General features: G+C 59.3%; 3 protein-coding genes across 9 annotated transcripts in view; 2 read left to right on the top strand and 1 right to left on the bottom strand.

Annotated features, from left to right (window-relative positions):
• IL4I1 (interleukin 4 induced 1) overlaps nucleotides 1–4,831 on the top strand; it is a 34,505-nt gene extending 29,674 nt beyond the window's left edge. For all 4 annotated transcript variants that reach the window (XM_048223684.2, XM_057314561.1, XM_026481780.4 and 1 more), the window contains 5 exons: nucleotides 222–334; nucleotides 851–1,052; nucleotides 2,888–2,956; nucleotides 3,272–3,408; nucleotides 3,893–4,831. In XM_048223684.2, the coding sequence (XP_048079641.1) occupies nucleotides 222–334; nucleotides 851–1,052; nucleotides 2,888–2,956; nucleotides 3,272–3,408; nucleotides 3,893–4,814 (1,443 nt within the window). In that variant the 3' untranslated portion in view covers nucleotides 4,815–4,831. The remainder of the gene's footprint in view (nucleotides 1–221; nucleotides 335–850; nucleotides 1,053–2,887; nucleotides 2,957–3,271; nucleotides 3,409–3,892) is intronic.
• A 271-nt stretch (nucleotides 4,832–5,102) lies between these two features.
• TBC1D17 (TBC1 domain family member 17) lies at nucleotides 5,103–16,380 on the bottom strand. 2 transcript variants are annotated; one of them, XM_026481785.4, is made up of 17 exons: nucleotides 16,105–16,380; nucleotides 15,724–15,822; nucleotides 15,442–15,516; nucleotides 12,109–12,232; nucleotides 11,160–11,367; nucleotides 10,565–10,676; nucleotides 10,297–10,455; nucleotides 9,806–9,934; nucleotides 9,600–9,703; nucleotides 8,898–8,992; nucleotides 8,292–8,408; nucleotides 8,096–8,196; nucleotides 7,917–8,016; nucleotides 6,854–6,951; nucleotides 6,554–6,670; nucleotides 5,918–6,004; nucleotides 5,103–5,832 (listed from the first exon to the last, which is right to left on the bottom strand). In XM_026481785.4, the coding sequence occupies exons 1-17, from the start codon at nucleotides 16,123–16,125 to the stop codon at nucleotides 5,629–5,631; spliced, it is 1,950 nt and encodes a 649-aa protein (XP_026337570.2). In that variant the 5' UTR covers nucleotides 16,126–16,380; the 3' UTR covers nucleotides 5,103–5,628. The 2 variants fall into 2 exon arrangements, with proteins under 2 accessions (XP_026337570.2, XP_057170543.1); XM_057314560.1 differs by lacking the exon at nucleotides 5,103–5,832 and having other exon boundaries at nucleotides 5,918–6,084; nucleotides 16,105–16,350.
• A 110-nt stretch (nucleotides 16,381–16,490) lies between these two features.
• AKT1S1 (AKT1 substrate 1) lies at nucleotides 16,491–25,039 on the top strand. 3 transcript variants are annotated; one of them, XM_026481788.4, is made up of 5 exons: nucleotides 16,491–16,613; nucleotides 20,633–21,018; nucleotides 22,297–22,374; nucleotides 22,457–22,626; nucleotides 24,035–25,039. In XM_026481788.4, the coding sequence occupies exons 2-5, from the start codon at nucleotides 20,640–20,642 to the stop codon at nucleotides 24,176–24,178; spliced, it is 771 nt and encodes a 256-aa protein (XP_026337573.1). In that variant the 5' UTR covers nucleotides 16,491–16,613; nucleotides 20,633–20,639; the 3' UTR covers nucleotides 24,179–25,039. The 3 variants fall into 3 exon arrangements, with proteins under 3 accessions (XP_026337573.1, XP_026337572.4, XP_048079713.1); XM_026481787.4 differs by lacking the exon at nucleotides 16,491–16,613 and adding an exon at nucleotides 16,638–17,269; XM_048223756.1 differs by lacking the exon at nucleotides 16,491–16,613 and adding an exon at nucleotides 17,276–19,965.
• The last annotated feature ends 130 nt before the right edge of the window (nucleotides 25,040–25,169 follow it).

Genomic DNA, 25,169 nt, shown 5'->3' with positions numbered 1-25,169 from the left:
TTTGCAATCTGGCTTACCGTCTTCCTGCTGCAGTCTGGAGAGTGTCCTATTGTACGTGTTTGCTGTGATATCTGTTCTACCAGCTCCTCTCACTTATCCATAAAGAAGGGGGTCCTTCTCTAGTCGAGGTCTGTGCTGCCATGGGGATGGAAGGTTGGGCATGGGGGGTCTGTGGGAGGAGCTGAAGGGCCTTGCCTGCTGCCCCCCCCCCCATCCCTCAGGTCACCATCCTGGAAGCAGACAACAGGATCGGGGGCCGCATCTTCACCTACCGGGACCGGAAAACGGGCTGGATTGGGGAGCTGGGAGCCATGCGCATGCCCAGCTCGCACAGGTGAGGACTGACCAGGCAGCCGGGCGGGCACTGCAGCCACTGCAAGTCCCACGGCTATGCCAGATCCCCAACTCCACCCCCACTCCAGGGCCAGACTGAACAGCTCTGACCCCAAACCTAACCCCCCAGTCAAGTTGCGTCAAGATTCCACCTCCCTGTCTGTCCATCTTCTGATCTAACTTCAACATCTCCTAGCTCCAGCCAGACCTCCAGACCCTAACCCTGTCCCTTCTCCTTGACAAGCCCCCATGCAACCCAAACTCTGTCCCCAGACCCACTTCAGCCCCAGTGAAAGCCAGCTCCCGCTCCAAACACAATCCCAAACCGCTACAGCTTCAGCCTTCCAGCCTCGGGCCTTGTTCCCATTTCTTCCCAGGCCCCAGCACACATGACCCCGACTCTAGCCCTGCTGCAGCCTCGTGCCTGTCCCCAAGCCCCCGGAGAGGGGCACCGACTCCCCCCTCCACACACACACATGCCCTACCCGGCCCTCACCAGCCTCTCCGGCTCCTTCAGGATCCTGCACGAGCTCTGCAAGAGCCTGGGGCTCAACCTGACCAAATTCACTCAGTACGACGAGAACACGTGGATAGAAGTGAACAACCTGAAGCTGCGGAACTACGTGGTGGAGAAGATGCCCGAGAAGCTGGGCTACAAACTGCGCCCCAGGGAGAAGGGCCACTCGCCTGAAGAAATCTACCAGATGGCTCTCAACCGGGTAGGCGGCCGGAGCCCTGCGGCTGTCCTCACTCCCCTCAGCGCTCCGCCCTCTGCCCAGCCTCCTCCCTGCCTGGCTGCTTGCCTCCCTTATTCCTCCCTGTCTGCTGTCTGCCGTTGCTGGCGCTTCCATCTGTGGTTGCCCATAAATGCTGCTCATCCCCAAAGCTCCATCACGCTTTGGTCTCTGATCCCCTGCACACACACACACACACACACACACACACACACACACTGTCCAGACAGCCTCACCTTACACGTCTTTGGCTTAAACTTTGATCTACAGGCTGATGTCTTCCCCATTCATCTCTGGAGACCCAGACTTCTGTCCATGCCCCCCCCCACCCCGGCTGTACTCCGGGACCCATCAGCTCCCACTGAGCTCAGCGTCTTTCCCTAACCCCACTCATATTCCTGCGTTTTCCCATCGCATAATGGCCCCATCACCCCCGCCCCAGTCACAGGCAGACCCCCAGATGCCATCCTAGCTCCCTCCCGCTCCCTTCCACCATCAGTACCCCCCTGCCCCATCCTTCTTGCCCCCTGATCACTTGCACTGTTCCCACCTCTCAGTCCCCACAGCCCCTGCCCCAGCTCAGGTTTGAGCCTTTACCCTGGACCTTCACTCTGCTCCTCCCCTGCTCACAGCCCCCTGTGGCTCCCCAGCACCTGAGCCTCAGGTTCAAGCCCTGAATGGTCTGGTCTCTCTCACCCCCCTAGCCTCATCTTCTCTCCTCCAAGAAATTTTTGTTACCCCTCAAAGCCCTCATGGTGGCCCAAACACCCCAGCTCTGTACTTTGTGCCTGCTGTGCTCCTGCATCATGCCCTTGCTTGCTCTTGCTTCCTGCCCTGCCTGGAAGACCTTTTCCCTTTCCCACCCAGAGAACCCTGCTCATCCCGCAAGAACCAACTCCAATGTCCCCTCCTCCAGGAAGCCTTCCCTGGTGCCCTCAGGGAGGAGCAGGCCTTGGCCTCCTCTGGGAGCTCCTAACTGTCTACCTCCCCCGTGGGACAAGGGTGGGCACCAAGTCCAGGCCATTTCTGTGCCCTGGCACTGTCCAGTTCAGGGAGCCTAGGGAGACTCAAGGTGAATGACGAGTGAGTGAGTGAAGGGGCACATCCTTTGGGGAGTTCCCTGGCCACAAGGGAGAAGCCAGGTGGACAGCGAAGAGGGCTAAAGTGAGACGGGGCTGTCAGGAAGGGAAGAGACTTGAACAGCATGGTAAAGGGTGGCCGCTCCTGTCTCAGGCAGAAATGAGGCAGGGGAACCAGAGCAGTGGTGCAGATGTGGGGGACTGGGGGGGTGCTGGGCACTGTACATAGTGCTGCATAACTGGAGCTGCCCTAAGAGATGGTGACCCAGGAGCTGGCTGAGGGTGCAACTCTGGGGCTCCGGGCACTGGGGAGCCACGGAAGGGCTTTGGGCAGGGGAGAAACCAGAGAATAAACCCCTCAGGGCTGATGGGTGGCTGAAGGGACCTCTGCTTCTGTCTGTGCCCACAGCGATCCAGGTGACAAACAATCATTGACTCACAGGCTAGGACAGATGCAGACCAAACCATGCCCAATGGGGATAAGTATGACACCGTCAGGGTGGGCTGAGGCTGGGGCAGGAGGGGCAGTAACGACTTGGTGAGACATTACAGAGCGGTGACACTGAATCACAGTGGAGGACAAGGTGGAGGGCACAGCATGGGCAAGGCCTGGTGGCTTGAACAAGAGTGGCAAATGGCTGGCCATGGGCAGGTGCAGGAGGAGACCCCAGGTTTGTACTCCAAGCCTGGCTTCTGCAGTCCTGCCCCTGGAGCTCAGCGCTGTCCCTTGTTCCACCACAGGCCCTCAAAGATCTCAAGACACTGGGCTGCAGAAAAGCAATGAAGAAGTTTGAAAGCCACACGCTCCTGGTGAGTGGGGGCCCCAGCGTCGCTGTCTGAGAAACCCGAACAAGGAGGGTGCCCGTGGGGCGGGAATCCTGGACTCCAGGCCTGCTGTGGACCCCCTGCCTGACCCCGGGGTGGCACACGCTCTCTCTCTGGGCTTGCTTCCCTCATCTGTTACAAAAGGGGGGACTGGACTGCTAAGCTTCAGAGAACTGTTCTAAGCTCATGGTCATGTCACGGAATCAAGAGGCTCAGCCTGGGAGGGACCGCCACAGGTGGGGACAGAGCAGCAGGTGCTGCCGACTTGGGTTCTGACCTGGACGTGCGCGCGTCCCTCAGGAATACCTCCTCGGGGAGGGGAACCTGAGCTACCCGGCCGTGCGGCTCCTGGGAGACGTGATGTCCAAGGACGGCTTCTTCTATCTCAGCTTCGCCGAGGCCCTAAGGGCCCACAGCTGCCTCAGCGACCGGCTCCGGTGAGGGCCGGGGCCAGCGGGCAGGGGCGGAGCCGACGAGGGCCCCCTCGCGCGAGTAGCGGGATGGGCGAGGCCGTCGGCGTGGAGTGGGGCGGCACTCGTGACAAGGGGCGCCCGCGTCTGGCCACACTCCCTTCCTCATCCCGGGTCCTCCGGAGGAACTGGGAAGGAAAGATTCCCGGAGAAAGGCGTGGCCCAGAGGAGGAGAGGCGCGGTGCCCGGGTCAGACACTTCTCGGCTTCCTGATCCTTGGGGGACGACGGGGACTGGCGAAGGCAGGGGTAGATGAGTGGGCGGGGTCAGCGAGGAGCAGGCAGGTGACAGGGCAGGTAAGGGAGTGGGCGGGGCCTACGAGAAGGGGCGGGACAAGAGGGGACTCGGCCGGTGAAAACTAGAACCCGGATCCGGGAGGGGCCTGCGGGGAGGAGCCGACGAGGAGGGGCAGTGCCCGAGCTCCGGGATCACGCTCCCGCCCTGCCCGCAGGTATAGCCGCATCGTGGGCGGCTGGGACCTGCTGCCGCGCGCGCTGCTGAGCTCGCTGTCCGGGCCAGTGCTGCTGCACGCACCTGTCGTGGCGATAACGCAGGGGACGCACGAAGTGCGCGTGCACATCGCCAGCTCTCGCAGGGCCCGGAGTCTGAAGGCCATGACCGCCGACGTGGTGCTGCTGACGGCCAGCGGGCCGGCGCTACAGCGCATTACCTTCTCGCCGCCGCTGTCGCGCAGGCGGCAGGAGGCGCTGCGCGCGCTGCACTACGTGCCGGCCACCAAGGTGTTCCTGAGCTTCCGCCGGCCCTTCTGGCACGACGAGCACATCGAGGGCGGCCACTCGAGCACCGCCCGCCCGTCGCGCGTGATATTCTACCCGCCGCCGGGCGAGGGCGCGCTGCTGCTAGCCTCGTACACGTGGTCTGACGCGGCGGCCTCGTTCGCGGGCCTGAGCCCCGAAGACGCGATGCGCGTGGCGCTCGACGACGTGGCGGCGCTGCACGGGCCGATTGTGTACCGGCTCTGGGACGGCAGCGGCATCGTCAAACGCTGGGCCGAGGACCCGCATAGCCAGGGCGGCTTCGTGGTGCAGCCGCCGACGCTCTGGCCCGAAGACAAGGAAGAAGGGCCGGACTACGACTGGGCGGTCCCCTACGGCCGCATCTACTTCGCCGGTGAGCACACGGCCTACCCGCACGGCTGGGTGGAGACCGCTGTCAAGTCGGCGCTGCGGGCGGCGGTGTTGATCAACAGCCGAAAGGAGCACGCGCTGGTCGACAGCGACGCCGAGGAAGGGGTTGTGCGCCTGGTGCCCAGCCGTCCCCGCTGCGAGTTCCAAAAGGGTGGTGCCACCGACTCCCCGGCTGCACAGAGGATAACCGCTCGGCACACCACCCACAAGAGACCCGAGCATTAAAAGTATTTTCAGAAAAAGCCGTGTGGTCCTGCCCTCTCCCTGGGTTCAGCCGCTTCCCCGGTTGCCTGGAGCAAAACCATTAGCCTTCGCGGTAGAATGGGGCGGTGCCTATTCTGGAGCCCCCCCCAGAAGCTGCCCTACTTCTCCCTGGGCAATGGGGCTCCACTGGGGGGCGGGGGACAGGACTGACACCAATTTGCACCACTGGGAAATGGTGATCACAGTGTCCACTCCGGCTGTCATTGAAACAGATGGAGTCCTGATGCCAGTAACAAAGCACAACGGACAGTGGGTTAAACAAAAGTTTATTTTTTTTTTCACATAACAAGAAGCTGGTAAGCAGAGTCCCCAGAGCTTTTGAACAGCTCTGCAGGCCCTTCCATCTCGGTTATGTCTGGGATGTGTCCCCGCACAGCTACTGGTGTGGCCATACCCCAGCACCCCATCTTCACTCCTCCAAAAGCCCCAGATCCAGGCGGGGACAAAGCCCTACCTCCACGAGGCCACAAGCGGCCTTCTCTTACATCTCATTGGCTGGATCAGGAACACGTGGTCAGATGTCGGCTCTGCAGCATGGCCAAAAGGGACCACGAGCCACCACCCCCCTACCCATCCGGGTCCAGGCCAAGGTGCCAGCCCCCTTCCTCCACCTACACGAGGACAACTGGACACGAGAAGTGTCCCTTTAAGGAAATCAGCTCATTGGGAGGCTGCGGGAGGCACAGCGGGAAGGCCCGCCCGGTTCACACCCTTCCTCCCCCACCTCCGGGAGCTGGATAAAGTGCCTGTGCTGGGCGGCCGCCGGCCCCGGGGGTTAGGACTCTGTGCTTTCCTCTTCCTCCTCCTCCGGCAGGATCTCCAGGCTGCTGTCCGGCTGCGGGGCTGTGTCCTCGGGGGGCGGTGGGGCCGGTGGGGCCCGGGTGGGCGAGAGAGGCAGTGGAGAGGTAGGGGGCGAGGGACTTTGGGGCTCTGCGGGGGGCACCAGACCTAAGACCTCCTGCACGTTGTGGGGCAGCTCCTGGAGGGTTGGGGGTGGAGGCGAAAAGTCAGCGGTTTTACCCCTGGAGGGTGGGGAAGGCTGTTGGGAGAGGTCGGGGACTCACCGGGCAAGCGGTCAGCTGCCGGTAGAGGGCCTCAGCCCGCGTCAGCACGTCCTCCACGCTCAGCTTCATGGTCAGCTCGTTGATATGCTGTGGGAGGGGGTGGGTCAGGCCTGCCTGCCTGCCAGCACTCAACCACCACTGCCCGAGCACCCACTCTGTGCCTCGTGCTGGGGATACAATGGAGGAAAGACAGACTGGGTGGACCCCGGGGGCTGGGGGGGTAGGGGAGGCATGCCCCTTCAGGCTGCTTGCCACAGGCAGGATACAACGAAGGGAAAGGACCCTGAGATCCACCCCTGTGGCCCTGCCTCGCATTAATGTACTGGGGAAGGGGCAGGTCCCCCCTTCATGTGCTGGCCACACTCTGAGGGCACTGCTGGGAGCCAGGGATGGGATGGAGTAGGAGAAAAACAGGCCAGGTCTCATGGCCGTGGTGCTCACCGCTTAGCCAACCATACTTTCAATAATCCTATTTTGACTACCTACGACTTGACTACCTACCTTTGACTAACTACGACCTGTGTCACAGGCATAGTGCCAGCCTCCACTGAATTCACAGCTCAGCTGACGTGTCCATTTATAGAGGTCAGGATGGGTAGGGAGAAGGGGAGGAATGGGAAGGAGCCAGGGCCTCACCTTGAGGATCTCATTGGAGCCGAAGCCAGAAAGCATGAGGGTGTCCCGCTCCATGTCCAGAATGGCACAGGCCACCAACAGGTGCAGATTGGGGCCGGGGAGCCCTGTCCACAGCACCTAGGAGAGCCAGAGCGAGCAGTCATGGCCCAGCCTCCACCTGAAGTCCCACCCAGGTCTGCTCTACCCCCTGCCCACTTCCCACCACCCTCTCAGCCCAGGACAGCTGACTGACTTCTCTCTCCTCTCTGCCCTCCCACCCGCACTGGCAGGCCCACCTCCCACCCGCACTGGCAGGCCCACCTCCCACAGCCGAAGGACGTCGGGGAAGGGGAATTCCCTCTTGAACCAGATGAGCAGCCACCGGAAGCAGAAGCAGAGGGAGCCAGAGTCCTGGGAGTCTAGAGGAAGACAGTGGTGGGAGGGGTGGTGCTCAGCCAAGAACAAGCTCAAAATCCATTCCCATCCCATCCTAATTCACAGCGTGCAAAAACCATTCCAATCCCATCCTAATTCACAGCGTGCAGGGTGGTCAGACTGAGACTCTAAGAAGTTATCCAGGCTGCAAGAATCTCTACCCGTCTAGGCAAGTAACTTACGCCCAGCATGGGAAGGCTTCGGAGCTGAGCCAGGAATGCTCTCTGTCAACAGAAACCTTTCCCATCCCTGCCTTCCAGACTCCCGATGAGGTGAGCTAATCCCATGTCCCACCGTCACATAAAAGGGATGCAGGACACTCAGGGAAAAAATAAAATCTATCAATACCCAATGCCGGTGAGGGCGTGAGGAAATGGACACTCACGTACTCGGCTAGCAGAAACACAAGCTGGTAAAAATTTCCAGGAAAGCAGTGATGGGAATAAACATTTCACAAGCTGTAAAAACATCTCCTGCCCCGAATACAATGCCACTTCTTGGAATTTAGCCTCAAAAAATTATCCAGACGATATTCATCATGATGAAAACTTGCAAATAACCCCAATGTCCCGCAGGTCAGGTCAAATCTATTCTTGTACATACTTAAGACAGACAGAACGCCACGCAGTCGGGCGGCTTGTGTCCAAGCGCCCCCGGAAGTAGCCACGCCCAGGCCCCTCATCTGCAAAGTACAGGATTGAGGGGAGCCCGGAGGAGCCAGCTCGTGGGGCAGGCAGGGTGCGCAGGCCCACAGCTGCGCTCGCTGAGGTTTTGCTCCAAACCTCAATCCTGCTTTTACATATAAATGTTGGGTTCCAGCTTTTGCAGGGATATCTCCCTCGTCTGGATTAGGACCAAATGTCCTGGATACTGTCAGCGGCCACTTCCATAGACTCGGTGGCGGGGCTTGCGCCCCCCCCCACCCTTGCCTGCCCGCTGGGACACTTACCCAGGAAATCGCAGAGCGGCGGGTCCAGCACCCTCAGGAGCAGCAGGAGCTGTCCGAGCTGTCGTTTCATTGTCTCCTGACTCTCCTCGAAGTTCCCATGCTGCGGGAGGGACGGCCACATGAGGAACCAGACCCCCACCCTTTGAGGGGGCCTGTCTCCCGCCTGCCTCAGGCCTCACCACGAGCTCCATGAAGCCACAGAAACACCAGAAGGCATCCACCTCGTTCTGAATGACGTAGAGGATCGGGGAGAGAAGGTCACTCATGCCCTGGACGTAGCCTGGGGGGGGATGGGAGGTCAGGGCCCAGCCCAGGCCCCCAGCGCCCCCCAAGGGAAGGCCTGGCCCCCAAGCCCTCGCCGGGCTGGCGTCGCACCGAGGTCAAAGTGGTACATGCAGTAGGTGAGGAGGATGTCGTTCAGCAGGCCCAGCCCCGGGTTCTCAGGACCCTCATAGAATTTGTTGGTCCGATCAGTACGGCTCACGTCTCTCTCTGTGAAGACAGGGCGCAGGATGCGAAAGTGAGAAGGCTGTGGGGGCCCGTCCCTCCTGGCCACGGGCACCAGCCCCCACTCCTCTCTTCGGCAGACCCTAGGAAGGTGTGAGTCGGTCCAGAAAGCACCTCGGACGCCCTCGCATGAGGCACTCTGCCTCACACTTGCCCGATCGCCACAGCCTCCCAGCAACCGACAGGTACTAAACCATCCACAGATGGGAAACTGAGGCCCAAGGGGGCCAAATCACTCGCCAAGATCTCACAGCGAGTACACGGCAGATTTGAACCCAAGGAGTCTGGCTCCCTTCACCCTCTCCCCCTTTCCCCCTTTCCCCCTGCCCCATCCCTGGCTACTCTCACCCCTGCTTCCCACCCATCACCCCGCTGCAGATGACGTCATCCCTATTCCTGGGGAGGCAGGGGCTTCCCCTGTCCCCTCCCTGCTGTTTGCCATGTCTCCACCCCACCCCTGGCCCTTCAACCTACCGATGAGGCTGCGGTAACCGTGCAACAGTGAGTTCCTCCGCTCCTGCTCGGGGCTCACGGATTTCCACTGCAGCTTCATTCGGAAGTACTCATCCCTGAGGGGGAGGGAGAAGTGAGACATGAGGCCACCGAAGCAGGCCACCCACTCATCCTTGCCACTGTCCCCTTGCTGCTCCTTTCTGACATCTCTCATGACACAGAACGGCCTGGTGAGCTTTTCTTTAGTTTTGTTTAAAGCAATCTCTACCCACGACGTGGGGCTCAAACAGCCCCAAGATCCAGAGTCACACTCTCTACTAACTGAGCTTAGCCAGGCGCCCACTGTGGGCTTTTGTTCAAAGCCTGTCCTCCCTGCCGGACAGAGAGCACCAGGGCGGGGACCAGGACACGCAGCAGGGGCATGTGTACCAGGAAGGAGGAGAAGCGGGCCCCACTGGGTAAGGAAGCCCGCCGCAGGGTGATGGTGGCTGCGACACGATGTTGCTGGAACGAACACAGTGGTGCCCACCGGAGACGAGCCTGCCTGCTCACTGCCGTCCCTGTGTGTGACAGCAGGTGCCCAGCACGTGGCCGGCTCGACTGACGCTTGGGGAGCGAGCCCATCTGTGCACCTGTCATGTGTCAGGTACCGTGCCGGGATGGGGACATGTTCGACTTGGGAGGCTGGAGCTGGGTGGGGTGGCCACAGCTTCTCTCACTCACGTTTTCTTGCGCACGTGGGCCTTGTGCTCCTCGGCTGAGCCCTCCCAGCTCAAGTACCCCAGGAGGAACTTCCAAGCTTCGCGCCTCAGGCTGGGGCTCAGACCCTGGGGGGGAAGAGCAGGGCCAGTGGCTCAGAAGAGCCTCCCCCGGCCACCCGCGCGCCCTACCCAGTCCCCCCACCCCACAGCACACACCCGGCGCCTTACCCCCGAGAAGATGCGGGCCTTCAGCACAGGGACCTGTTGCAGGCGGCCCTCGGGGCCCACATGGTGGGCCCACTCCTCCTCTGTGACTGGAGGTGTCCGCTCCACAGCTGGCCGCGGCCCCAACTCCACCTGCACGACACAAGGCAGGTGAGCTCGGGGCCTCCCACGTCCTTTCCAGCCCCGTCCCCGGCCACCTGCAAGGTAGCTCAGAGCCCTTCGCAGCTCCACAGGCAGCTAATGTGCAGGGTGGGAAGCATCCCCTTACCTGGGTCAGTGCCAAAGTCACCCTCCGTGTCAGGAAGAGCCCCCCCCCCGACAATAACAGGGAACAAGTACACAGACTAAAAGCACTCTCCTCGAAGTCACTCCTCATGCGATCTGATGATTGGGGTGCTGTATCATTCCCGTTACTGGGGAAAAGGAGGCCCAGGGAATTACAGCCACTTGCCCAGGTGACAGCCAAAAGAGAGCAAGGTCCACCTGATACTCACACAGGAAATGACCTCAAACCCAGGCTCCGGCTCGTCATCAGGGGGTGGAGGAAGGTCGGGGGAGGCCCCCTCTGGGTGTGGCTGCAGGGCTCCCCGGAAGAAGTTGGTCACACGGGAGAAGCTGCTAAAGGTGGTGGAGTAGGGGTCCTGGAGAAAGCGCTGTGGACAGCGCCAAGGGGGTCGTCACAGCTGCACCCCATCCTGCTTTGCCCACTACAGTCCACCCCTCCCTGCCCACAGAGGCCAGGCTGGGCACTGGGACACTCACAGACACCACGTTGGAGCTGTCCTGGTCAAAGAGCTGGAGGTGGTGGAAGGAGCTGGAGAGCGCCGAGGAGTCGTGGGGGAAGACAAGGTAGAGGCGGGAGTCCTGTGGGGAGCTGGGGAGGGGGTGATGTGGTGACACCCAGGCAGAGGGCCACACATGTGTCCCCTGCCCCTCAGGGTCCAACTGCCCCTGGGGAATCCCTCACCTAGGGCCTGACCACAGCTGGACCCCAGCGGGGGGACACACAACCCACGGCTGGCCACTGAGGGCCAAGGGCCTTCCACCTCCCAGGGCGACTAATACAGGCACAGGCCAGTAAGAGGCGGCTCCGGGATGCTGCTGGGGAAGGAGCTGCTTCGGTCACTGGGGCTGCTAAGGGATGCCCAGAGATCGATACCAACTCAGAGGGAAAAAGAACAGTTCTTCCTAACGTGCTGAAATCAAACCACCCCTTGGCTTTGTGATTACACATGCCAGTTGATTCCCTTCATCTACCTTTAAATCAGTCTGTTTGTTTCACAGCCCTGAGGGGCCAGGCTGCAGCCTCAGGCGGCCAGGGCCTGCCCCAAAGGCCCGGTGCTGGGAAAAGGCTCACCTGGCTAACAGCAGGTAGCGGCTGAGGACACGGAGAAGGGCGCGGGTCCCTCCGCGGTGAAAGTGCAGGGCAGGGAGGGAGCCTCCGGCCTGGGTCACCAGGACCAGGTAGGCCCAGCTGAGGCCTGGCTTGGACCGGCGGATGGACTTGAGCTCCCCGAGACTCACCGAGAAGGCCCAGGAGCCCTGGGGGGAACTGGGCTCTGCACCTAGGGAACAGCAGTGTTGGGAGCAGGCGTGGGGAGTCAGAGGCAGCACAGATATCCACTGGGAGCCGTCTGGGAGCCCTGGGTCACCTCCTGTCTCCTTGGAAACACAACTGACGTGCTCTAAAATCTCCCTTGGCTCCCCGTGGCCCTCAGAGTGAAGACCATGTTCTTAACCTGGTGGCAGGCCCCTCAGGTCTCTCTCCTGCCCCCTGCGCATCTCATCTCCAGCCCTTTCTTCACTCCAGACCCCACACTCGAGCCCGCGCTCTAGTGTCCTAAACACACTCAGGGCCCTGTGCCTCTGGCCTTGTACGGCTGTCTTCTCTGCTGGGGAGAAAACTCCCAGGTGTCCCCCAGAGCCAAGGGCTGGCATCAGCTCCTCCTGGAAGGCTTCTCCACTCCCCAGACAGGCTGGATGCCCCCAGCACCCTGTAAGACTCCAGGATAGCCCAAATCATCCTCTCACCCTACAAGTGTCACCACCACAGCCTGGAAACCTTCACAGGCAGGACTCACGTGGGGGTGCCCACAACCAATCCAGGAGCCCGTGAGATGAGCAAGGCTGCAAACCCTGGAGACCCTGCCAGGCTGGACCTGGGCTGGGGACAGTCCTGCACCCCAATCCACTCTCCTGAGACTGGAAGGCCAGCGATGACTGTGGCCAGCAAAGCCCGTGGAGCCGTGACCACTAAGGGTAAGGCACGTCTCCACCTGCCCCTCAGGGGCACCCACTCAGCCTACCTCTAGTGGGCTCAGAGTGGCGGGACTGTGGCCGCACAGTGCTGATAACAGCCCAGTCGGGTTCATAGCCAGGGTCAAAGGTCGGCTCCTCCTCAGAGGTGCAGGAGTCACCCCCACTGACATCCTTGGGAGAAGAAAGGAAGAGAGTGAGGGGCTGTAGATTCAGGGTTTTTAGATCCGAGCTTCGAGGCAGCCTTGGAAGGCAGCCCCAATGAACAAACAGGGAAACCGAGGCAGACAGCAGTGCAGTCACATCTGATAGCGCTGGCCATAGGCCATGGGAAAGGACAGGGAGGGGACAAAGTACATGATCGCTGCAGAAGCTAGGAGTCCCTTCCACAGTCCCTTTCACGGTGTGCCTTCCTGTCAGGCAGAGACTGGAAGGCGAAAACTACATTTCCCAGACTCCTTTGCATCTAGAGGTCAGGACACAAGGCAAAGGCGGGCGGAAAGCAGGAAGGAGGCAGGGACAACTTCCTGCCGCTCTGGCCGGCCGGCCCTGTCACTGACGATGGAGACTCCGGTTTTCCCACACACACAGAGGTGACTAGGGTAGCAGTGGTGCCTAGCTCAGTCTCCCAGAGCCTGGTCACTAGCTTGGTGAGCGCCAAGTGGCTTCCTGCCCTTGGGTGGCAGCTCGGGTGGTAGTGTTCTTGGGTCTCCACAGGTCCCACGAAGATCTCTCCCCACTGTCCTCATTTCGGAGGTGGCGGCAGCTCCCCTGGCAGGTCAGTTCTGCAGGGTCAGTCCTGTTCTGCTAGCCCTTGTAAAAACTCGGCAAGCTCTACTTGTCCGCCTTTAATCCCTTCAAGCTGAAAGTAACTGGAGCGTTCCCTGACTCCTGCAATGAAACCCTGCTTGAGGGGACCCTGTTGGAAGGACCCAGATGGTGGGTCTACCCGAAAGCCGTTTCTGCTGCTCTTTCCAGGTTGACACAGCCCCTCCCACAGCAGAAGCTAAAACCTCCCACTATTTGCTTTCTCCACCTTCCCTATGGTTCCGAGTGGCCTCGGGCCCCACCTCTGGCCAGTGGGAGCTGAGATGCCATCTGTGCGGAGTTTAAAACAAGGGAAATTCCTGATAAAAAAGACACCTACGGGGGTGAACACCACCCTATTCAGGCCAGTCTTTGGGTGCTGCAGGGAGAACATGGTGTCTGGAGCTTTGGCACCCAACTAGGGCCACGAAGGGAGTCACAGAGACACCGGTCCACGAGGCTGCTGAACCAGCCCTGCCAAAGCCATCCCTGCCCTCCGGGTCTTGTGAGGTGAATGTGACGTTTCACCAACGTTTACATAAGGAGAGTCAGTACTTCCTTCCGCCAGCGTCTGCAGCCCTCTGCCTCTAGGGCACACGGCAGGATTGCAGCTCACTGAGCTCTACTGGCTGGGGGGAGCCATGCAACGAGTTCTGACCAAAGGGCTGCGATGTACCCCTTCCAAGATGGGCTGTTTAATCGCCAGGCAAGAGCTCTTGCCCTCTGCCACAAGGAACGGTAGCTGCTCTAGCAGCGTGCTTCTCTGAGTAATCACGACGAACAGAGCTCCTTGGCCAACCTGCAACACACATATAAAGTGAGCAAAACCAGCCCAAAAAGCTGGAGCTCCAGCAGCCTTTTTGGACCACAAGGCAGCCGTGAGGATAGCCACCACATGCCGAGGACGGCAGAGCAAAGATGGAAGGAAGCTGGGTTGGTGATGACATGTGGACTTGGACTTGTGCTGCTGACTTCTGGACTTTTCGACGGGAGAAGTAGGAGTTTCTATCAGGCTGAAGCCACCATCACTTCTGTTTCTATTCCACACGGCCAAAAATAACTCGTAGCTGATGCGGAGTTTCTGAGAAATGTCTTGCTTTTCCTGATGAGGACAGATATAATTGGCACCCTGCTTGCCCCCCTCTTCATGCCTTAAAAGGCAGATGCCGGGGCTGCAGCTGAACGAGTCATCTAAAGGTGACCAGGGCACGCACAGGAGGGTCTCAGTGATCCAAGCCCTGACGTCGCCAGCCAAAGCCAGCAGCCCCATACCTCTTTGACTGTCTTGTGAAAGGAGAGAAATAAATTTGTCTGCTTAACCTGTCGTTGGCCAAATGTTGTGTTCCTTGCAGCTAAGCGTATCTGGCGTGCCTATGGGCCTTTTCCGCTGAAGCCTGTCTCAGTGGGTTTCTGTTAGTCAAAAATAACAGTGCTGAGGAAGACAGCCACATTTTCAAGAAAGGCACTAGGCCGGCCTGTGAGGCTGACGAAAAATGCAGAATGCTGGTTGCTTCTTCCTCAACCCTGGGAAGCCAGGTTCCTCAGCAGAATTCTGGAATCTCCATTTGTTACCCCACCAGGTTGTTCAAAGCCCCAGTGCCCCAGGTGAGTCTGCCTTCTCTTCCCTGGTGCATCACTCTAACCTTCTCTGACTTCCCAGACTCCAACCGTCCTCCATTAGAGCTTCTGCCCATCCCCCGCATGGTTTCCCAAGGGAGTTTTCCACACCCACACCCTTCTCCTCCTTCCCCGGGTGCCCCTAGAACACAGTCCAAGCTTCTCAGTCGGGCATTTCAGGCCCAACCACCTTCCCAGCAAACCCCTCTACAGACAGATCCCATTTCCTCCTGTATCCTGAAACGCTCTTCCCCCTGCCATCCCTGAAATACTTTCTTGCCCCCTTCGCATCCTTCGAGTTCTAGTGCAAATGTCTGCTCCCTCCAGAAAGGGGCAGGCCTCTGGAACCAGAGCATCTGGGTTCACACCCAAGTTCCAACACCTCCTAGCTTTCTGACCTTGCAAAAGGGGCTTCTGATCATTGTGCCTCTGTTTCCCAAAATAGAATGGGTGTGAAGACTGAGGCAGCGTCTGGGTCAGGCTCATCTCCGGGTCCCAGCACAGGGCCTGGTGACGAAAAGTCTCACAAGTCTCTAATAATGAGAAGGGCAAAGTCTGGCACCCGGAGTAGGAGGGAGTACTGGAAAGTGTACTTTCTGCCTCCAGGGAAATGCCACACCCCTTCAAGTTCTTGTGGACTAAGAGCCCGTGGAACCCAAATCCACAGGCTGTGTTGTCCTTATGCACCCTTACAGAGCTCTCCCAAAGAGAAAAGGGGCTGAGAGGGCCGCTGTCCCCATGGCTATGAATCTCACGGTGTCTTCTTGCTTTCGAATGGGCATCTTCAGGCCCATTTCACAGAGAGAAGAAAACCAAGGGGCAAAGACAGCCTGGATCCCAACCAGGACCACACATGCTCCAAGAATAAGTCTAAGATTGCATCCAGGTCCTTCAAATGTCTTCCACTGCCCGAACCTGGAAAAAAGCAAGTGGAGAAAGGAGAAGGGAGGAAAGCCTACCTTCTTGGAGAAGAGAATTTGGGTGGAATCTCCAGCCTCCTCTACGGGAACCCAGTGCAGGACGACATCACTGTCCTGAGGAAAGGAGAGAGGAGTTAGAGAGACTCCCCTCTAATTTCCCCAAGCCCTATTTGCAAACTTCTTCCCCCGTCTGGACCCTCAGGCTTACAAAGCCCCCTCTCTCGCTCCAGTCCGCAACCCCTGCCTTCCTACGGTCCCATCGTGACCTCCAGACCATACGCCTACAGATGCCGCCTCCATCGATGCTCCCTCCCGGCCCACCTTCTCCACAACGCGGATGACGCCAGCGATGAGAGAGTCCGGATCTTGGTGCTTCTTAGCACTGGTGTGCAGGTACACGCCGCCCTTCTCAAACACCACCTGGGGACAGGAACCAGTGAGAGGCGGGACCCAAGCGCAGGAAGACACCCAGGGGGCGGGGCCCAGAGGAGCGTCCCAGCCGCCCACGGGGCGGGGCTAAAAGGTAAGGGTCTTCTGTAGGGCAGTGGAGGGGAGGGTGACAGCGCATTTATAAAAGAACGATGTGTTCGCTAAGGCTCAGCCGGACTCCCAGAGCCCCGGCAGGGCGTTGGGGCGAAGCAGACTACCGGCGGGCGTCGCTTCGCATCTACAGAAAAGAAAGAACGCGTTTTCAGTGCTTACCCTGTAACCGGCTCCCTCCATAGCCGCGACCGAGGTCCCACTCCCCCGGCCCTCTCCCTTTCCGGGTCATCGTGCTGTCACATCCGGATAGGAGACTCCCCTCAAGCCTGGACAGTGGTAGCGCCCTTGCTTGTTGTAGAACAGGAATGGATGTAACCATCCTTCAGAATGGGGTGGTTGAACTTTGAATCGCGAGGTTGTAAGTCACATGGCGCATACGGCGAAGGTGGAGCAGGCCAGCGAAAGTGCGCAAGCGCAGTGCTGCTCCCCTCACCACGAAGTAAACAAGGGGGAGGGTCCAAGGGCTCCACCCCCTCGCCCAAGCTCGCTCCGAAACGCCTACTTCTTTCTCCATATTGTATACTGGCATCGAAGCCAAGCAGATGCCATTTTGCTCGAGGGCACGGCCAAAACCTGTCAGCTGCGGCCATGTTAATGCGGGGCAGTCCCATCTCTCTGAGGGGCGCGGCAGCGAGGTCCTGGAAAAGAAACGGGTAAAGGAAAAGAAGGTGAGAGGAGGTGTACGTCACAAGAGGTGCTTAGGGACTTGGGTTAATGGGATGAAGCCGTCAGTATCCCCAGGAACGAAGCGGACCCAGTCGAATTCCTTAGTCACCGTCGGGAGACGGCGGTCTGGGCCGCCATATTGAAGCCTGGCAAACCGAAGCAAAAAAAGTTGCCATATTGGATCTTTCCCACCCTTGGTGCTGAAGGGGAATATAGGCTGGAGGGAGAATCCATATATATTTTGGGCACGTGATGCCAGGCTTGTTGCCATGTCGTTAATGGGCACTACTTTCCTCCATTTCTGTGGAAAAGATCGACGATGGGTGAAGGGCGTTAGGTCGCTGGCCTTAGTTTACTGTAGCCCTGAGAGTGCACGTGCCGACGGCCGTATTTCTTGGGAGCAAATCGAAATGGTTCTGGCTTGTTTCCGAGCAAGCTGAAGCCCTTTCGCCATCTTTCTTATGGGCACCGTGCTGTCGCAATTGCCCTACTGCCATCCGGTGATGTTCCCCTGGCCATTTTGGTCTCGGGCGGTCCGGATAAGGGAGGCGGAGTGTGCAGCATGGAGGCGTGCCAACCACGCGGAAGTGACGCAAGACGCCGCCATGTCTTTTGAGGGCGGCGACGGCGCCGGGCCGGCCATGCTGGCTACGGGCACGTGAGTGGAGGCGGCGTTGTGAACCGCGGTGTGGGGAGGATTTGGCCGTCCGGAGGAGAGGGGCGCTGGGAGGGCGAGCCGCTCGCGGGAGGGGTATGGCCTGAGTAAATCAGAGGGCAGAGATCTTCCAGCGACGCTACGCTGAGCTCTGGAAAGGGGTCGCCCGCGGGAACCGTTGTGTTTGGCCCAAGGCAAAACCTAGACAGCCTTATCCTCCGGTCTCCAGACCCACTAGGATCCTTGCCTTGGTCGTGGACCATGTCCACGGGGTCTGGGGGTTGTTCGGGGGGGACTCGGGGCGCCCCTCACCCGTCCATAGGCGGGACTTCCGGTCCTGGCCCCAACTGGGCGGGATTTCCTGTTTTCTTCCTAGAGAAGTGGGTCTTTCCAGGACCCCCGGGCGGGGTGGGGAGGAGGTCTCTGAGAGGTCGAGAAATGTCCAGACGTTCATCTTTCCCCGGGCTATGCGGGGTGGAGATGGGGAGGGCATCCTCGACTTTCTCCCACTTTGGGGCGGGAGGGGGGGCGCTGCCAGTTTGACAGGTGGTTGGAAGGGGGCTTCACTAGCATCCCTCATTCTTTGGCGGACTTTGCCTCTTTCCTCACCTCTTTCTAGAGTGATTTTCTTCAGTTCACCTCCTCATTTCATGCTAAGAGGCCAATTACTTTAGCTGTCCCCTCCGCCTCCTGTGGGGCACAAGTCTCACCTCTCCCTAATCCTAAACTCAATTTGGGGGGCTGGGGAACCCGCCATCCATCTCTGAGCTCCTTAGAGGGTACAGGACTTCCTCCAGCCACTGAAAGGGTGGAGTCTCCCCCGGTCTTGGCCACTCTACTTTTGGAGAACTAATTCCAGAGAGCTCCCAGGCCTTAGCAGAGAGGTGTGAGTTGCCCTCCTCCTATTTGCCCAGGCCTCCTCTTTACAGTGGGGGGACCCTCACACCCACACACACCCCATTTCACTCTTTTCAATCCTGTAACTACTCTCAGATCTAGGACAGAGAGTTTTATTCTGATGCCCCAAGGATGTGAGAGCCCCAGCCAGGCCTACCACTGCCAGGCTGTGTGACCTTGGGGCAGTCATTTCCCTGCCCTGAGCCTTAATTACCTCCATCAGCTAGGGGAGACCCTGAGCACCTCTCAGTTCTGTTGGATTTTGAAGTCAGGCAGACAGCAGAGTCAGCCCTGCTCTGACCCATTTAACTTCTGGGCCTTCTGACCAGTAGCTGAGGCTCTCTGAGTCTCACTTTCCGCCTCTGGACATAAATCTTTCCTGATAAGGAAGGCGAGATGGCATTTGGAATTAAGAACAGGCTCTCTTTTCCAGCTGTATGACCCTAATCAAAACACTGAATCTCCCTGGCCCTCGGTTTGCAACTGCGAAGTGGGGTGAAGCCCCTCCCTCATAGGGTTGGGGAGAGGGTGGGATGAGAATGGTGATGACCCGCTTGCATGGCTGCCTGGCCTGTGGGAGGTGCAGGGTGACTTTGCTGTGGGGTCTGCAGGATTGGTGCTGGTTGTGCTCTCGCTGCGGGTGGCTTCCAGCACGGGCTTTGTACTCCAGGAGCCTTGCTTGTCTCGTTCGTGAGGTAACAGCTCCCACCTTAGTGGGTCAGGTAGGAGGTGAACAGACAGGTGTGGGCTCCCTACACGGAGTCGGTGCTCAGCAAACACTGGCTTATGTGATGATGAGTTGAGAAGGGCTGGCGAATTGAAATCAAGCTACACATGACCCTGGCTGGACCAGAACGTTGCTTGAATTCCTCCAGTGACGGCATGCCCCCTACCTCCCTGAGGAGGCTCCTTGGCTTCCCAGCAGCCCTGGCTCAACCACTGGTTTACAGGAAGAAGAAAAATGAGGCACAGAGAGGGCCAGTGAGTGGTCTGAGGGCACACAGCAGGTTTGAGATGGCAGGAAGCCAGCCCCCTTGCCCCTTGCTCTTTTCTCTTTTTTAAAAGTATGTTTATTCATGTAAGTAATCGGTACACCCAATGTGGGGCTTAAACTCATGAGCTCGAGATTAAGAGTCCCATGGTTTTCCAGTTGAGCCAGCCAGGCGCCCCAGCCCCTTGCTCTTTTCATCTCATAAGGAGATGCATCCAGCAGATTGTCTGCTTAGGGCTGACCTGTCCTGGGGCACAGCTCCCTGACCTTGGGGAGCTCACAGTGTGATGGAGGAGGCAGATAGAGGTACAGTTATCACAAGCTCAAGGGACAGTGAGCTATAATGGGGGTAGCCCAGGGCACTGCGGGCCTAGGGAAGGCATCTGTTCCATCGTGGGGGATCAGAGAAGACTTCAGAGGAACTGGCAGAACAGTCTTGTAGGAAGTACAAAACTTCGCGGATGGCGTCGGCGCGGAGAGCAGCTTGTACACATTTTCTGCTCCGCGCCTGCTCTCCGAGGCCAGCCACGGTGCTGGGCAGGGCTGGTGGCTCAGAGATGAATCCTACAGGCTCACCCTCGGGAGGCTCCCCAGTGGCTGGGGAGATGGAGGTGGATGCAGACTGTCCCCAGAGAGCCATGTGCTTGAATGGGGGGATTCTCAGGCGTTGTCGGAGCCCGAAGAGGGGGAACTGACCCGATCTGGGGTGAGGGCAAGCTCCTTCCACACTAGGGTGAGAGAAAGATTGACAAGTAACTGGAGGACACGTGATCTTGACTGAAGGCCTCAGGCCCCAGAAGTCTGGAAGGCTGTGAGTCTGAGCGGCCACGACCTTGTCCTGGGGATACTCGGTGTAGTGTAGAAGGATCCCCAAGGGGCCGCGCATGGCGAAAACTAGAGGCTAAGAGGTTCAGGAAGAGGCAGGAATGATGGACGGGCAGAAAAAGAATGCCGGCCATGCATATCATTTCAAATCTAGAAGCCGCATTAGAAAAGTAAAAGGACAACAGATGACGTTCATTTCCGCCATATATTTTATTTAGCCATCGTATCTGAAATGTCATCTTTTCGACACGTAGTCAACATCAGACTGCCCGTGAGACCTCTGACATCCACCTTCTTTGTACTAAGTCTTCAAACGTCGGTGTGGATTTCGTACTCACGGCCCCTCTCACCTTGGACCCGCCACATCTCACGTACTCCTTAGTCACATGTGGCTGGTGGTTCCCATATTGGCCAAGGCAGGGCCAAGAGGAGGGACTGGGGCTGTGGGGACAGGGCAGGGCAGGAAGGCCGGGGCTGGAGGGTTGGGGACGAGGAATTTAGGATGGGGAGGAATTTAGGGGAAGGGGCTGAGCTCAACTGGGACAAGGTGGCTGGGAGGGACAGGAGTGGCGTCTAGGGGCGGGTGGACACCGGGGCGCCAGGTGTAGACGGTGTGGTTGGGCCTCAGCTCTCTGTCCTGCTCTGCCCTGCAGGGCGTGGATGGCGTCGGGGCGCCCCGAGGAGCTGTGGGAGGCGGTGGTGGGGGCCGCTGAGCGCTTCCGGGCCCGGACAGGCACGGAGCTGGTGCTGCTGACCGCCGCGCCGCCCCCGCCACCCCGCCCGGGCCCCTGTGCCTATGCAGCCCACGGCCGTGGGGCCCTGGCCGAGGCCGCCCGCCGCTGCCTCCACGACATCGCCCTGGCCCACAGGGCTGCTGCCGCCGCCCGGCCCCCCGTGCCCCCACCAGCACCACAGCCACCCAGCCCTGCGCGGAGCCCACCTCGGCCCACCCTGGCCAGGGAGGAGGACGAGGAAGATGAGGACGAGCCGACAGAGACTGAGACCTCTGGGGAGCGGCTGGGTGTCAGCGATAATGGAGGTGAGAGAGGCAGGGGCTGGGGTGGCTCTTGGCTTGGCAAGTTGCCTCCAAGGTCAGTTCTGGAAGGGTGGGACTTGCCTGTCTCTGAGCCCTGGTGTTTTGTGGCAGCCACAATCTCAAAGAGCCTGGGGGGCAGGCTGGCTTGCCTGTGCCTCGCTGTGTGACTTTGAGCAGGTCATGGTCCCTCTCTGAGCCTGTATCCTTATCCCAGCTCTGTGCTGGGAGGTGCCAGACACAGACACAAAGCCAACTCAGAGCCCTTTTTCTTCCCCCCTAAGATTTTATTTATTTGACAGAGCACAAGCAGGGGGAGGAGGAGAGGGAGAAGCAGGCTTCCTGCTCAGGGAGCCCGATGCGGGGCTCGTTCCCAGGACCCTGGGATCATGACCTGAGCCGAAGGCAGATGCTTAACCTACTGAAGCCACCCAGGCACTCCCGTCAGGCCATTTTCTTGAGGGACTCCCAGTCTGGCCAAGAAATTGGTAGTCCTGATGGGAGGCAGGGCCCTGTGGAGACCATGGAGCTGGGAGCTTGAGCAGAACAGGAGTTGTTTCCAAATCTGGGGCCCCTAACGCTTGTGAGAACCAAGAGAGGAGTTCCAGAGGCGTCAGGGATGTAGGCAACAGCCTAAGGAAGCCAGGGGGAACAGCAACAGGCTGTTTTGGAGGGGAATCCGAGGGAAATCCGGAGGTTGGATACTTCGAAGAGACTGGAGTACAACGTTAGGGCTTTGAAGAGTGAATAGGAGTTTGCAGGGCGGGCTCAATAAGTAGGACTTACTCATTTGTTGTTACTACTAACGCTTGTTTCTGCACTGGAGAAAACCCGCATAGGGTTCAGGGCACAGACTCTGGAGCCAGGTGGCCCGGGTTCAAATCCCCGTGACTCGGTTATTAACTGTGGAACTTTGGGCAAGTGATTTAACTTCTCTGTGCCTCCTGGTCCCCATTTGTCAAACAGGGATCATAATCATCTCATATTTGCTCGGTCTGTATTTTGAGTCCTTCATCCCGAACTGATCTTGCAGATTTCACGTTCAGCCAGCCAGTCGCTTTCACCTGAGGGTGTAACAGACAGAAGCGGGATTTGTTTGTGCCGATGACCAGGCAGACAACTAGGGGAAGGGTGTTTGAGGCAGAGGGAGTAATTCCAAAAGCCCTGCGGCTTGCGAGGGCCTGGCCGACGCACGGAGTGGGGAGGGGTGGGAGTGGCTGGAGGCCAGAGCACATGAGAAGCGGCGGGGACCCGACTGGCCTGTGTCACTAACACCATCCGCAGGGCTCTTTGTGATGGACGAAGATGCCACACTCCAGGATCTGCCCCCCTTCTGTGAGTCGGACCCTGAGAGCACAGACGGTAAGTGTCCCAGGCTGTCCCCACCCCCGGGGGTGCTGGGATGAAGGCAAGGACAGAGGCTGAAGTCCACCCTCTCTCCCAGATGGCAGCCTGAGCGAGGAGACCCCTGCTGGCCCTCCAGCCTACTCAGTGCCCCCGGCCTCAGCCCTGCCCACACAGCAGTATGCCAAGTCCCTGCCCGTGTCCGTGCCCGTCTGGGCCTTCAAGGAGAAGAGGACAGAAGCACGGTCGTCGGATGAGGAGAACGGGCCGGTGAGGGGCAAAGGGGAGAAAGAGAGGTGGGTGGAGGGAGGGACTCAGAGCCACTTCCTCCAGGAAGCCCTCAGGCATGGAAGCCACATTTCCTAGGACTGATCTTGCCCTCCACCTCATGAGGTGGGTTTTGGGCCAGAGCCCTAATGGTTTAACTCTTGCAGCTTTATGATGTACCCCAGTGCCTTGCAGAGAAAGTCTCTTCTGGGTTTTAGGAACAACTTCATTTATAGAATACCTGCTCCAGGCAAGGCACAGGTATTTTGGTATCCCCTCCAGAAGGGGAAACTGAGGCTCAGAGGGCTTAGATCACCTTCTTTCCCCACCCCACGTGTTCTTGGCTCCTCCTGGAATTTGCCCCTCTCCCACCTCCTCCGTTTCTCCCACACAATCCTGCATGTGGCCTTCCTGGGCTGGCCTCGGTGGCCCTTCATCGCCCAGCACTGAACCTCCCTGAGGCACAGGGAATATGTGACTCCCTGAGACCTCAGCTTGGAAGGGGCAGGGCTGGGATTGGAACCCAGCCTCCTTTTGGAAAGCAGTTACAGCCCGCGAGGGTGGAGGCCCTGGGGTCCCGGGGTCCCCTTCCCTATGGTGCCTCTCACTGGCCTCATTTACACCTTGGCAGCACCCACCCGCCGCTGCTGCTCTCTCCGTTACTGGGGGAAGCCCAGTTAATGTTTGAGGCCTGAGTGGTCGGGGTGCTGGGCTGCTCTCTGACCGGGCGGAGGTCCAGCCTCTGTCCGTGGCCTCTCCCATTCTGCTGGAGGCCAGGCCCAGCTCAAGGCGTCAGGCCATAAGGGAGATTGCACTAGTGGCTGGGGCTGCAGACAGGATGACAGGGCCCCTCCTGGGTGGAGGCCAACGTGAAAAGAAGTCCTTTCCCTACAGTGCCGGCAACACTGTAGTTGACAGTTCTTGAGCAATCACTGTGATGATTGTCTCAGACTCTGTCATCAGCCCTGCATTTAAAAGGGGAGGCTGAAGCCTCAGGAGATGAAATGCTTGTTGACAGCTTGTCAGGGGCAGAGGCCTGATTGTTACATGACTCAATGCCAAGCCCAACCCAAATCCTTAGACATGACACCCTCTGGGTGCACACAGCCTTGATGGTCAGCAGGGAAGCAACACTTCCGCTGTGTAAGAAGGAACTGGAAGGGCCGTGGGACAGGTAGCTGTTCTTGCAGATAGAGTCAGGCCAAGAAGGGGAGGAGAGGGGCAGGAAGGCTTCTTGGAGGAGGTGGTTTTGAGTTGCGTAGAAGGATCCTACACGGAGCAAGTCAGGGTAAAGGACCTTCCCGGCAGTAGGCAACAAGCGCTGGGGCGGGGGTGGGGGAGGGTGGAGGGGGTGTGGGAGGGGAGAGGGGGCGGGGCCGCAGCGGGCGCTGACCCCGCCCCGGTCCCGCAGCCCTCTTCGCCGGACCTGGACCGCATCGCGGCGAGCATGCGCGCGCTAGTGCTGCGGGAGGCCGAGGACACCCAGGTCTTCGGGGACCTGCCGCGGCCGCGGCTCAACACCAGCGACTTCCAGAAGCTGAAGCGGAAATACTGAGGCCCAGGGAGAGCGCTTCCCGGCCCAGTGTCCGCCCCGCCCCACACTACACCCCTGCCCCGCCCCCGGGGCCGGCCAATCCGAGTCAGACCCGGGACCGGCCTCTCAGGTCCCCGGGGCCCCGGGATTGCCCCCTCCCTGCCAATCCCCGCCGTCCATCCAGCCCACGCCCCCTCACGTGCCGAGGAGCGGGATTTATCTAGTTCCGCGATTGGGTCTGTCGCCGCTTTCTTTGCCCTGCGACAGGTTCTTTCGATTACGGGATTGGCTCCATCCCAGGTCGGGGCGTGGCTAGTTTAAAGCCCTCACGGGGTCAGCTGTCGTTTTTTGCCTAGCGACAAGGGCTTTGCTCGCGCGGCATTGGTTGAAAGAGGACAGCCAAGCCATAGGATTGGGTAGTGGCATGGGGGTCGCCATCCCACCCTTCCTGGGTTGTCCCGCCTGATTGGCTCCAGCCTCCTGAGGTCGTGGCCAAACCTTCCTCCGGTGCCCAGGATTGGCCTGCGGCCTTAAATTTACGTTCTTTACACTACTGGGACTGAGGTGGTTTTTGGCCAAGTCCTGACTACGTGCCCCTCTGCCCCCTCCCAGGGACAGCCCAATCCTGTCCTTGCGTCTGACACCCTCTCATTGGTTCCATCCCACAACAGCCTGCCAATCGTAGTCCGTCCTTGCAGCCAGGACGGCACCAGCTCCCGCCCCTCTCCCCCCACCCCCACAGGTGCCTTAAAGGGCCCTTGTCCACCCAAGGTGGGGGGCAGGGGCCCTCGCTCTCCGGCCCTTGTGTGGGGGAGAGAGTCGTGGGTGGGGATCGGGAGTTGGGAGGGGTGGTCTGAAATTAAAGAGTTTTACCTCTGATAAGTGAGTGTAAAGTGTGTTCATTCAACAAACACTTCCTGAAGCCGAATGAGCAGCATCTCATTGATTTTTCAATGCAAATCTGGGTGTTGGGATTATTGTTCCCATTTTACAGATAAGAGATTCATGGGGT

Source organism: Ursus arctos, unplaced genomic scaffold (assembly GCF_023065955.2).
Source record: "Ursus arctos isolate Adak ecotype North America unplaced genomic scaffold, UrsArc2.0 scaffold_19, whole genome shotgun sequence".
Classification (NCBI taxonomy): Eukaryota; Metazoa; Chordata; class Mammalia; order Carnivora; family Ursidae; genus Ursus; species Ursus arctos.
This window is presented reverse-complemented; position numbering and strand designations above follow the sequence as displayed.

Bases quoted from the DNA above. Each gene is read 5' to 3' on its own strand.
- TBC1D17 (XM_026481785.4), bottom strand. From the start codon at position 16,125: ATGGAGGGAGCCGGTTACAGG. The intron at 15,517-15,723 runs GTGGGCCGGGAG...TCCTTTCCTCAG, and splicing joins TCATCCGCGTTGTGGAGAAG to GACAGTGATGTCGTCCTGCA. The intron at 6,005-6,553 runs GTGAGGCCCTGG...CCCCTCCCACAG, and splicing joins GCTCCAATGAGATCCTCAAG to CATATCAACGAGCTGACCAT.
- AKT1S1 (XM_026481787.4), top strand. From the start codon at position 17,073: ATGGGCACCGTGCTGTCGCAATTGCCCTACTGCCATCCGGTGATGTTC. The intron at 21,019-22,296 runs GTGAGAGAGGCA...CACCATCCGCAG, and splicing joins GGGTGTCAGCGATAATGGAG to GGCTCTTTGTGATGGACGAA. The intron at 22,375-22,456 runs GTAAGTGTCCCA...CCTCTCTCCCAG, and splicing joins GGACCCTGAGAGCACAGACG to ATGGCAGCCTGAGCGAGGAG.